At 36.0% G+C, this 13597-nt stretch overlaps 2 protein-coding genes and 1 long non-coding RNA gene across 3 annotated transcripts; 1 reads left to right on the forward strand and 2 right to left on the reverse strand.

Annotated features, from left to right (window-relative positions):
• Positions 1-281: 281 nt before the first annotated feature.
• On the reverse strand, positions 282-2212 carry LOC117617827 (E3 ubiquitin-protein ligase RDUF1-like). The gene has a single exon (XM_034347396.1). It carries the CDS (start codon positions 1846-1848, stop codon positions 676-678), a length of 1173 nt encoding a protein of 390 aa, XP_034203287.1. The 5' UTR covers positions 1849-2212; the 3' UTR covers positions 282-675.
• Positions 2213-6215: 4003 nt separating this feature from the next.
• LOC117619280 (glycerol-3-phosphate acyltransferase 5-like) lies at positions 6216-8133 on the reverse strand. The gene is made up of 2 exons (XM_034349195.1): positions 7433-8133; positions 6216-7232 (listed from the first exon to the last, which is right to left on the reverse strand). The coding sequence occupies exons 1-2, from the start codon at positions 8003-8005 to the stop codon at positions 6309-6311; spliced, it is 1497 nt and encodes a 498-aa protein (XP_034205086.1). The 5' UTR covers positions 8006-8133; the 3' UTR covers positions 6216-6308.
• A 2747-nt stretch (positions 8134-10880) lies between these two features.
• On the forward strand, positions 10881-12004 carry LOC117620038. Its single transcript, XR_004584653.1, has 2 exons — positions 10881-11712; positions 11837-12004. It is a non-coding gene; the product is annotated as an uncharacterized LOC117620038 (long non-coding RNA).
• Positions 12005-13597: the final 1593 nt, after the last annotated feature.

The following is a 13597-nucleotide window of genomic DNA, read 5'->3' on the forward strand; positions in this document are numbered from 1 at the left end:
AAGTCAAGGACCCGACGGAGACCCGCCCCTGCGGAAATTTTTGTCATCCCTAGTTCAAACTTCAAAGCAACCCAAGAGAGAAAGGGGAACAGAAACGCCTGATAACCCAGCAGACGTTAAACAGTAAACAATGACCTCTTCCCATTATCAATGCAAAAAACGTTGTCGTTTTCCCGTTGTCAACATCTCTATGGAGTTTAAGGGCAAGTACCTCAATCTTTGTCACACAGTTGTAATGTAAGAAAGAAACACCAAAAAAAAAAAAAAAATGTCGAGTGTGAAGTGGAGTGAGCAAAGACATTTATTTCAGAATGACTGTAATTCCCAACAATTTTCATGACAAGAAATAGGTCATGCAATGCATGAACAAGAACATGAACAAGAAGAAGATGCTTACACTTTATACAAACTGAATGTCACTACCAATTACAAATTCATGGAGGAAATAAAAATAAACTTACAAATCTGTCTAATTCCTGGTTCAGATTTCACTCCATGGAACTTTAAAAACTCACTTTGGCTTTGTCTCTCTTGGAGCTGGTCCTCCTCCTTCTGCAGATGCTCTGCTTCTTTTTAATTAACTAGCTTACTAATTTCATGGGATTTTCAAGGCCCCATTCGCATTCACTCATATTTTTTCCCCAATATTTACACCACGAGTGAAATTAACGAACCTCACCATCTAACAATCCCACTGTTCACATCCATCGACCAAGTCCTCCGCCGCCTCGGAGTCGACGTCGTCGTCTGCTCCAAATCCATAAACCTCACCCTCCTACGACTCGTCGTTCGAGGGGGGGTCGGCGTCCCCAACCTCCTCTCCGAATCCGAACCCGAAACTGCCGACGACTGGACCCCGCCAAAACAACCGAACAAACCCCGCAAAAACCGCATCAACCCACCACTCTGCCTCCCTCTTCCTCCATTCCTCGACCACGAAATCCTCCTCGGAGCTCCTGCGCCGTTAAAACCGCCGTCCATCTCCGTGTACACCACCGGAAGCTCTCTCTCGACGCCTCTTCTCCCGCCGCTGAATCTCCCCACCGCAAAACTGCCGCCGGGCAGCCTCCAGATCGTAAGACCCGCGTTCTCGTCCTCCTCCTGACCCGTCTCGGCCTCCGAATCGGCCGGCAGTTCATGCCGGCATACCGGACACGAGTTTCGGAGGGAGAGCCACGGGAGTATACAATCCGAGTGGTATATATGCTTGCAGGGCATTTCCCGAACTTCGGTTCCTACTTCGAACGCTTCTTTGCACACCGCGCAGTGATGCTCCGCCGCTATGTGAGACTCGTCGAGCTCGATCGTCGGCATCGATTCCACCGCAGATTTTGATGCGGGTCTCTGCTCGTACCGTCCGATTCCGTTGATTTCGATCTGGGACAGCTGTTCGAGAAGGCGGTCAAAACCCGACCCGAGTAGAAACTCGGACATGCTTGTAGGTAAGGGTCGGAGCCCCGACCCTACACCGTCATCGTAGAACAGCTCGAATCCGCGACCTTCTTCGTTCGAAGTAGCACCTTCGGAGGTTGGCCCGCGGAGGACGATGACCGGGTTGAACGGCGAGCGGTCGCCGTGGTTCCGGCGAGGTCTTCGGGGCCCCGAGGGGCTTGGAGCGGTGTGATCCGGATTGGAGTCAGAACGGTTGTTGGCGCCAATCATGTACATCGCGGCAGCTGGAATCCTCCTAACGCGGCGCGAGTCGGAGCCGGTCGGGTTGTCGATATCCTCGACGAAGCCACTGCCGCAGTCCGGGCACAGCACTGAGGAGGAGACGGCGACGTCGTTTAAAACCCTGACGAAGCGGCTACATCTGTAGCACCAGTAAGATGGCGTCGCTGCGGACATGGAAGGCCAATCAATACTGCGGATCCGAAACAAAAAAAACGCCTCTAGCAGTCCAAATCAATTGAATTCGATCCGAGAAATGACAATTCCCAACGGTAAAAGTCCTGTTTGGGAGATGGGAAAATGAATAAAACCCCGAGAGAAAAAACTACAAAAGGGTTTCTTCTGGTTGTCAAATTTGTTAATTGCGTGTTAAAAACTGAAGACAGAAAGGTTTGTGGTGTAATTAACAGCAAAACCGCGTTTGTTATTAGCGACTTAGCGTGGCGAGAACGCTCGGAACTTTTGCCCACGTGGTGAAGCTTGATTGGGCGAAGCGCATAACGACGTTTAGTGAGCGTTAGAGTTAGAGATGAGAGATTTGTGAGGGTCGGTTGGTTTTGGAGGAAGCGGGAAGCGGAGATGAGACGGTGCGCTTTGGAGTTGGCAATGGCAACGGAACGGAATATCTTAGAAAAGCCCCGGGAAGGAAGGGAGGGCTGCGCCGTTTTCAATTTGAGCTTCGCGAGCCGGCGCGAAGAGTTTAGAGGAATATTCTATGCAGGATGACGTGGCAATATTCGTTTCTTAACTGAGAGGATTTTACTATTATTTGGAAAAGAGACTCTGTCAACTATTTTTCCAAAAGTTCTAACTATGACCCTATGCCAAACTTCAAAACAACAAGTTAACAGATTGTAATGAACTTTGACTCCAAAAAAATATATATATATATATATATATATAAAATAAACTGATGGCAATTTAAGAAACCAAAAATATTAAATAATAATTAAAAATAAACTTAAACATTAAAGAAATATTAACAAAAACAACATTTTTTTAAGATAGATAAGATCAGAAATGTCCACATAAACTATTCGTGGTGTTTGGGCTCCATCTACTATTATGTAAAATAAAGGATGTACAAGTGTTATTTCTATTTCAGTACATAGATTAGAGTATTTAAAAATAAATATTTTCATGCTATAATCCAAAATTACTCGTCTTACGTGAAATCTTTATAAAACACCTAGTTTTTAATTTCTCAATGATGGTGAGTTGTTCATACCATTATGTGGTGTTATCAATTCATTTATGTTATAAAACTTACATTTACATATTAGTATTATACTTTTTTATTTTAGGAATTATAAGCGATAATCTAAACTAAAAGATGAAAATTTCTTTCACATACAAAATAATGATGTCGTGAGAATTTAAATTTGAGATCTCTAATTTAACAAATTAACCATATTATTTAACTATATTGTAATGTATGAATTAATGGTACTACATCACATCACGTGTGACGGTCACAAATTAAAATTTGTCATCGTTTCTATGTTGGTATCACCTAAAAAAAGGGTTTTGACTTTTGGGCTCACCCGCGGCTGTACATTGCACGTTCTGATATTTTATGTTCCTCCTTTTTATTACTCGATTATATATCTATTTATTTGAAAAAGGCATTGCTATCCAACTGAGGGACCTACAGCTACAGGTGAGAAGCGGCTCGGCTGGGGGTAGTGACGTGGCACGCCTCGCGAGCTGAGTCATGATTTTAGAGAGAACAACCAGTTCGCTGTCCAACACGTCATCATCATCATTTCCCAACACAGCGCATGCTTCTTTGTCTTCTTTTCATTGAATGCTGCGTTTCCTTATGTTTCGAAGTTCAAACATTCATTTTGTATTTATTCACAGTATATATATATATATATATATATATATTTTTTTTTTTTTTCAATTCTAATCAAAGAAAAGGTTTTATTGGTTTCTCTTGAACAAGTCCAATGTATTTGTGAAGGGTCATACGTTAGGTACAAATATATTAATTTCTAAATAAACTCACAATGAGGGTTCAAAACAAAATAATAATTTTTTGAGGATGTTTTATATTGAGAGGACCGATATAGCATACTAAATTCATACATACTATCTGAATACTATGATTCGAACTCAGAACCTTTGCGACAAAATAAGAATTTTAATTTCTTATTATGATTTCAGTTGAAAGTGCATGCAACTAGTAATTATTTGCCTTTTATTAATTAGTAAATGTTGGGCAAACCGACCATTCATTTCTGGATTATGATTATTTACAATTTTTCTGATGTTTTTTATATATAAATAAAATAATCTCGGCATGATCAACTAGTCATAAGATATTAACCAAGTTTGCTTTCTTGACAAACTATGATGTTAAACAATCCATCTGCAATGACGAAATTATTGGGATCTAACTTTGCATCTGAATTCCATTTGTCTTACTAATTATAATTAATACATTGTTTAATATATAAGTATTTGATTAATTTTACAGCTGATACGGCGCTCTCTTCTTTTTCTTTGGGTGTGCTTTTAGCATGCAATTGCATTGGAAAGCAGAAAAGTTGACTGCATCTGCATGTGAAGCTCAGCACATACGCAGGTTTTGGTAAATAAGATTTTTTCCAAGTCGTACCTATTCTTGAACGCGACATGAATGTCTTCTGCTTTACCACTTTACCACTTTACGTGTAAAAAAGCATATATATTACCCCACTCATATTCTTCATTCCATTATCTCTATGGAAACCCAACCGGGAAAATAAAGAAGAAGAAACGAATAGCAGCATCATCTCTTTCATTTGTGGCTTTGACCAAAATTTAGACTTGAATCATATATATATTTGTAAATTAGTCGAAGCCGGGACTAAGGATGAGCTTATTTAATTATACGTTCGTTTTATAAATCATCTATAATAAAAAATAAATTAAATTAGAGATTATTTTTGTATATCTATATATAAAGCAAAAGCTGAGAATGGTAAAACATTTAAAATACCAGAAAATGCACTTGATTATAATGCAAACATTACAAATTGAAATTATTAATTAAATAAAAATAATATGATAAATTAACATTTGTTCATATTAAAAAAATTAAAAAAAAAGAAAAATAAGATAATAGATCATATTTTTATGGAATATAACTACCCATTATCTTTTTTTAATTCTAAAAAAAATTAGAATTTTTAAATAAATAAAAAATCTCTTGTAGGCACGAAAGCGCGTGTAATGAGACTAGTATTGAATAAATTGGTAATTTGAGTAACAGTTAACATCATCGTGATGAAAGTAGTTGATAAATACAAGGCATTAAACTATTTCCAATTTTTTTAATTTTTTACAAATTTAAGCTAGGGTGCACTTAAGTATTTTGACTAATATAATGAAACCTAACATCTACCCCAACCAAAATCCAAATCAATGGAGTTATTAACTTATAAAACTTCGGGCCGGCATAGTGCTATTCACACAGGCAACGCTAGTGGGCCTAAAATGATAAAACGAATATTATCTGGGCCTTATTGACATGACACAAGCAAATTCACTAGAAAAATGCTACGAATATACTTACAAATAACAGCTAAACATTCCACATGCCGTACAGATTTAGGCCCAGGACGAATGATATATTTCTGTCGCTTTCTTTGTGCAGAAGAACAACACAAGGGCAAGGCAATTTACGTGTTTGTTTGGAATTGCTTTTATAGGAAGTATTTATTTATGTTCATAAGTGTTTTTAATAAAAATGTTTTTATTATAAAAATTTTGAATTTTCATAAAAATTAATCCAAGTGCTTCTTGAAAAGGCACTTAAAATACATATTCAGCACATAGCAGGTGCTTCTTTAGAAAGCATTTTTATAACCCAAAATCGCTTCTAAATTTTTCTATCAAATACTGTCAAAAGTACTTTTAACCCTTCAAAAAACTCTCCCAAAATGCAACATCGTTTACACTTAAATGTCTTCTTGTGTGCCGATGAGATGAGACGGCATGTTCCGAGCATAGTTTTCTTTCTCCTTATCTCTCTTTTTTAGTTTTTCAATGTCATAGGAAATAGAAACAGCAACTAACACACCTTAGATAGAGAGGTTAGCTACACCAAGACAAAATCCTATATACTTCATTCCAATCCAAGTCCCTAAATCATTTACAAGCAAAATGATCAACATCGACTACAATGGTACTTTATTGAAAAATGAATAATACTAATTTTTATATCACATGATGTGGCAGCTAATGTATACATGCCACATCATGTAAAATATTAGTTTTTATTTTTCTAATTTTATTTATTAAAATACATTTCATTCATATAATTGATGTAGCATATGATATAGACATGTCACATCATGTGATATAGAAATGTATGATAAAAATGCAGTAAGTGTAGCATTATTCAAACTAATTTATTATTTTATTTTCTTTTATAATTTATTGACACTTTTTAATTGATGTGATTGTACCTCATCTGCCACATAAGGTGGTATGAGAATGTCGTAAAACAAAATAATAATTAATTAACCAAAAAAAAAAAGAAACCAAAAACACAAATTAACCCCACCGAATCTAATGCCCAAAAACAAAAACCCCCAAAGAAATTAACGTATTTATGCATCGACGGCGGGCCACCAAACAAAGAAATCTTATTCTTTCGTGGTCTTAAGGTTAAAGATGCTCACCATCTTCTTAAGTTGATCAACGAATGAAATATACGGAACGGTTCCATCATTCCCAGCAAGCACTTTGTACTTGTCCTTCCTAGTGAAGTTAGTGCACTCAAACCCTAATGTGGAGGCCAAAATCCTCTGCACGTAATTTGCAACTTCATGAGGGCTTTTTCCGGACGAACACGTGGCTTCCATAGGCAACTGGTTCAAGAACGTAACTTCATAAACAGGCCTAGGGTTCATGAAGAAGAATATGGGGTCCAAAGCTTTCCAACCTTTCGCCGTGGTTGCGTGGAAAAACCCTACCCTGTAGTTCATGGCCACAGGAACAATTCGGTTCGTAAGCTCAGCAAAGAGTGCACTGAACCTCAAGAGAAAAGGTTCACGACATGTTGTTCCTTCAGGACAAACCACCAAGTCCCCTTTGGATAGTTCAAGCTTGATTCTTTCTGCATCCACGTGTCGAACTCGGGTTAACCGAACGGTGGGGATTGGTGCTAACATCTCCGATAATCGAGAGATTGAGTATGTGACTGCTGGAATTTTACGTTTGAGTACGCTTGAGAGGATAACGGGGTCCATTAGTGTTCGATGAGTGCAGACGAAGAGCACGCCGGAGTTGCCACCAGAGAAGGGCGGTGGGGTTTTCCCTTTCACAATTATTTTGCCGCCAAATAGTTGGGATATGTAGGGAATAAGCGTCATTGGCAATATCAACCCCAAGACTATCCGAATGAAGGCGAGTAAGATGCCTAGGGGCATCCATAGTAGGATTAGAAGGGCGGTTGAGGGCGTCGGGCGCTTGACTAATCGGCCGTCGTGGAAGATCACCGGAAGTGGTCTGAGGACTTGCTGCTCATGCTTTTGGTTGGTCATGGTAAATGGTGGGTGCATTTGTTCCTGTAGTGACAAGACATGCATATGCATGATTTACTTAACTAATAAGAGTGAATTGTGTACGTTTAAAACAACTTGAAAGACAAATTAAATAATTGTTAATTTTATGTGTCACATAATTAGTAATCAAAAGTTTATGTTATGTGCCACATCAGTTAGTAATAAAAAGTTGCGCTAATATGGCTGCCATATTATCTACTTACCTTGCATAGTGATAGAAATGAAGAACTTGATGACGAAGGCCTTCCCAACCCTAACGTTGGTTCCTCATCTATGAACACCTTTGCCACTCGGTCATATATATTCTTGGAACAAACTTGACTTTTAACAAAGCCTGTGGCAAACCCAAATCGGCTCACAACAAGCTCACTGCCAATAACTTCAGCTCTCAAGTGCTCCTTCACAAACCTCTCCACCATAACCCTCGGCATCTTAGTCACCACAACCCTCCGATCATATAAGCTAAACACTTTCCAAGCCTCCATATCCAAATCATCCATGTAAAACTTTGGCAAAACTGCTCTGGCCACCGATTCAATCTCCGATTCAGGAACACCACAAACAGCAACAAAAATCATAAGCTTAAGCCCAGCTTCCTCCATACCAATCATCTCAAGAAACCGAATAATCGGCCACACCATCAACAACAAAGCAAACCGGATCAAACCCGATGCCTCAAATGCCACCAACATGAAGTAGGAGAAAGGGTCGGGGTCCTTGAGAAGTGTTCCTTCGAGCTCAGAAGCCACAGTCTCCATTAGGCTACTTGTTTGCATTTTGTCCAGGTTTTTTCGGTTTGGGATATTATGCCGTAGACTTATATCTGGCTATAAGTACTATATTTGGCTCAGGATTTTGTAAATTGGTCTGGGTTAGAATGTAGGAATGAATTAGTTTATCTGTTTACAACTAACCCTGCTTTATATAATTACTCTCTGATCAGTCTATCTCCCTCTAAATAGTCGATCCGTTTTGGGTTTTGAGTAGATGTATCTGCAAAGAAAAAAGTTCAATACGCCACGTAATTAAATACACACACAAAAGATCGATGACTTAACCCCAACAACTTACGGTGATGTGGACCTTTTTGCGACACAAAGTCCATTTGTACACACCTAAAAAGTTGGTCTAAACTTGGGCCTTTAGGCCACTGACTTTTCGCTCATAACGTGAGGAGCAAACATGTTGTTCGATTAAATCTTCCTATATAAGGTTTTGCAAAAAGTTTCTGTGATCTGTTTAGTGTTGCATGGGGTTTAAGATCAGCTGCCTGGCTGGCTGCCTGATTAGGAAATTTCTGGGAAATTTCGGTTTTGATTGGGTCTTGCCACGTTTTAGCTTTTGCTATATATAGTTCTTTATGGATACGTTTTTCCTTGTTCTTAATAGATAAATGGAGTTTCTGCTTTTCCCATTATGGAGATTAAGGATAAGAATATGACATCGTACGAATTTCCTTTTCTACTCATTTTTTGTGTAAACTAGGTATGCGAGGTGCATAAATAATGAAAAAAAATAAATTAAAGATTTTCATGCATAGTTTAAGGTTAGAAATCAAGTAACAATCGGATACGAGGTGCTTTCGATTACGATATCCTTTCTGATCATAAGCAATCTTTTGGGATTTTGTTTATATCAATGGTACGTAATGTATCTTTCACTTTGGCAAGTTTTCAAAATCACGTGAGTCTTAAAAATGATTTGGGCAATCTGTCATACTGAATCTCAAAACAAGCTGCATGCATGTGATGTGGTGACTTTTTGGCATTGGCAAAGCTTGCAAGAGGAATTCAAAATAGGTTAGAAAACCTAGCCATTTGCCATCTCCAGCTTTCCTTCCTCCTGCCTTGGTCTTGGTATGTATGTTGCTCAACCTCTCCGGTAATATCACACGCTTCTGTTTAATTATTTATACGCAAATTCTACCAAACAAACCGCTGGTTAATTTTCTTTTGCTTTATCAGATTCACACGGAAAACTTCTGCTACAGGTTAGGTAAGGTTGGTTTGAAGATGAAAACACAAACGTTGTTTGCAAGATGAACCCCAAATTAAGAAGGTGTTAGCAGAAGCAATGTTCGATTGGTTCAAATTCTTAAATCCCAAAATTGGCCTAACAAAGACAGGCCGGCCGGGCCTTGAAAGAGGAAAGTTTTTTCGCCCAATAATCCAACTTGACCTACTGTAGGTATGATCATGATCTTTCCTGACGTGCAATGGTGCAATGGTGCAAGTGTGCAAGTTGACACAATGGATGGCCTAAAGCAAGCTGACATACAATAGAACAAAATAATTCAGAAGGTGCTAAATATAGTTATGATGGTGGACAAATTCATCACATTACATAGCAGAAGTTGATAACAGTGCCATTTCATCATAGTTATTGAAACCGAAATTAAAAAAAATATATATATATATATATTATTGACACTTCAAAAAAATTATTTTAAATTTATTATAATTGGATTATTTTTAATTACGGTTCGAGAAAGAACAGTTGAGAAGGGAAAGAAAACAAACCTAACAGTCAGCAACAACAGTAGCAATCAAAATAATGATTTACCTAACCTTATATATTTACCACAACAAGGATAATATATTTATGGGAAACATACATGCACATCAGCCATGAATTGCGCTTGCCAAATTTCGAGGTTATGCCTCACCTCTCATCTATTCATTTTATTTATATTTTTATGATTTATCTGTTCCTCTATTTGTTTAAAATATAAATTATCTGTATACGAGTTGACACTGAAATATCGGAATAAAAGATAACATAAATAAAGAGTGCTACTAAATGGATCTTAAAATTAATTGAGTACACTCTATAATCTAAGTTTATTTTAATATTTTAATCAAAATATAAAATTAACCAATTACACCCTATTTAATTACCAAAAATAGCCCTAGTACAACACTCTAATACCAATTCTAAACTAGGTTTCTCTTTTTACATGAATCTGTGCCCTATTTTCAGATTTTGGGTTTCATCAAAATCTTTAATTTCGTAATACCAATCCTAAACTAGTACTCGCTACGTTATTCGTGAGCACCAAGCAATATGAAGACTTTTCTATGTCTGATAAGGGTTGAACATAGTGAGTAAAGTGTACTTATTAAAATTTTATTTGTTTCACAATTCAATATATCATTTATGGTCATTGTATATTAGGATAAATTAGTAATTCAATAAATAGTTTGGTAGTATTGTGTATTCAGTTAATTTTAGAGTTCGTTTAACAGCGTTCTAAATAAAAGGGGATATTTTCTTTTTCTTTTTGGCAGTCAAAATTTTATAAAAAAACACCCAAATATAATTTTCTTTTGGGGGGCATGCTTAAGCACAATTAAGGTTCTTGGGTTTAATCCAGAAACTGCAGACAGATTAATAGTTTTATTTGATAACAACGTACGTGGACTGCATATATTTATGATTCATGTAGAGGCAAAGCACAGACAAGTCACGTGACTGAGAGGCCACACAGCACATGTCTGCAAAATCATCGTTATCCACTGGTTTCTACAAAACATGTAAACAAATTGTAAACAAATTGCGGCTGACATAATCACAAAACGAACATTGTCACCATTATATAAATACATGCTTTCTGTATTATATTAAAAGAAGCAAAAAGAAAAGGCATCTTCTTTGCCCGTGGTTTGGGGTGTCTGTGTGGTAGCTGGTTTCAGCCGCATTCACTGGAGTTTATTCTGTTAGCTTCTAATTATAGTGGGTGGCAGTATTAGCCAAAGTTTTAAATAAGCTAATCATCATTCTATTATAAATTTTATTTATGCAAAAGTTTAGTTTAATTTTTATATTCCACCAGGGCAGTTGTTGAGATCGGTTTTATTTAGGGTTGGTTGAAGTTGTGAGGGATGGTGAGGTAATGAGTTACTTTTAGTACATGTTCATAACTCGATCTTCCTTAGGTGTTACAAAAAAAATAAATCTTCTAAGGCATCAAAATGACCATTAGAGTGACATCGATGTGGTTTCGAATAACAATCTTTCGATGTTTTTGTTAAAAAGGTTGTCTAAAACTAGATTAGCAAAAGTTTTAAGCCAATCAAATACTAGTGTGTATATAACTGAAGAGTTCTTGGGGAAGCTTATATACAAGCTTTGGGTGATTAGTGCCTTTACATCTTGATGGCTGTTAGTTTTCCTCACCAAATAATCAATTGTTCTTATTAATTTGTTGCCTAACTAAAATCTTACCCACCATTATGAATGTGCCAAACATTTTCATTCATTTCAGAACAAGTACTTGCCTCATTACTGTGGTTGAGATGGTTTGGTAAGGAAGCCCCAAGCTTAAATGCACCATTCAAAAAATCTCCAACTTTTTGTTTGTGTGGACATTTTCTGTTGAGAGAGACAATAATATATTAAACTCACACACATTACATGGATGCTACAAGCGAACGACTCGAACCCAACCTTGCATGGAGGAGCAATTACTCCAACCACTACACTAGTGGGTCTTTTGCAATATATATATATATATATATATATTTTTAAGTGAAACTATTTTGTACCCAATCATTGTAATTACATGCTCTTTTGTGTCTGTGTATTAAAATTAGGTTAAACTTTTGCAGGAACAGAGGAAAAAGTTACTGCTTATAGTCCTCTCCTCTCTACCTGTACCGTACGTAACCTTGAATTTCAATATTGTCTCTACGCATAGTATTGTTGTGCTTGTCAAAAATCAACTAGATTAAACTTAGTATCAAACGCATGTACTTATTTTAAGCTTTCTACACAAATTCCAAGCCAGATGTAAGTTGTATAACTTGTATCTGTGTTCCACCACATGTTCTTCACAAGCTATGGATTGTGTCAAATATGTTGTTGTGTTTGTTGTTTAGTGTGCGATAAAAGTGTCTATATTTAAGGCGCAATTATAAAGTGTCAACGAATTTTATTTTTTACATTTTAAATACGTAAAATGTAATAATTTGATTTAACATGTGTCGAGTTTAAGTGTGTGAGATAAAATTGTCCACATATATGTTAAATGCAGTTAAAAACGTGAAAGGATCTTCTTTTCTACGATTTAAATACACTATTATATATACTAATTTGATATAAGAAGCGCCGAGTTTAAGCTTGTGAGACAAAGTATACATATGTTGGGCACAATCACAAAATGTAAAAAAAAATCTCGTTTTATACACTTTTTAAAGTGTCACATGTACTAAATTGACGCCGAGTTTAAACTTACGGATGCCAACCAATCCAATCTTTTATGTGACATACAACATTTTGTCTTTTGCAGTTCTAGGTTTTGTAAAGATCACATTCTTTAAAAAAAAAAAAAAAAAAACAGATTCATACATTTCACTTTTTTTTGTTGTCTGAAAAATCAAATTAGGGTTTCATAAGCCAGTCAAAGTGAAATTCTAATAATAATATACTCAATGTGGTTAGGTGGTTACTTTTTGTTTTCTTGCTTGTTGCCACTATTATTATATATTTTCGCCCTTAAATTAAGTAATTCGATGTATTATGTCATTAATTATATGCGTGATAAACTAATTAGGAATGAATTACCAAAGGAAAATCAAAATCTCACATATACTTAATTTTACTTCTTATATTGCGGAGAGGATCTCCCATTTAAGATGGTCTAGTTTTTTATTTTATTTTATTTTATTATCTTGTTGTTTGTTTATTTATTTAAATTCCAATATATTAATTACATCAAAATTATGATTTTTTTTTTATAAGTTCAAAATTATGATTTGGAAACTATATGTTTGGTAAATTTTGTATAAATTCTTCACCTTACTCATTGTTTTTAGTACCATGTGGATATTAACCAGCATCCCAACACAATTTAGAGAATAACCTATCAATTTAATCCACATGGAAAGTTGATATTGACTTTCTTTTTGGATCTAATCACAATTACCTTCCTATTTTTTTGGTTTCAAATTCTTGACAAATTCTTTAAAGACTTTTTAAATATTTAAAAGTATAACAAAATATATATTTGTAAAAAAAAAAATGTAACATATATTGATTCCCACATCTTATTTTTCTTCTTCTTCTGAAAACCTAATTCTCACAATGAAGAGATTTCCATAACGATGCAGATACAGATTATCATTCCTAAAAAAAACGAATTAAATGCAGAATGCAAAAACTGAGAATTATTATTTATTATTTTTTTGGGTCCAAAGAGAATTTATGATATGATTTATACATACGTATAAGTCTAGATCTCTACTGCAGATTTGACATTTCCTTCCAAATACAAGACACCAACACAAAAATAAATAAATAACGGGCGTATTAAAACCTTTAACTCAACCCAATCAAATCAAAGAAAGAAAAAACCTTTGCATTCAATTATA

This window comes from Prunus dulcis, chromosome 2 (assembly GCF_902201215.1).
Source record: "Prunus dulcis chromosome 2, ALMONDv2, whole genome shotgun sequence".
Lineage (NCBI taxonomy): Eukaryota > Viridiplantae > Streptophyta > Magnoliopsida > Rosales > Rosaceae > Prunus > Prunus dulcis.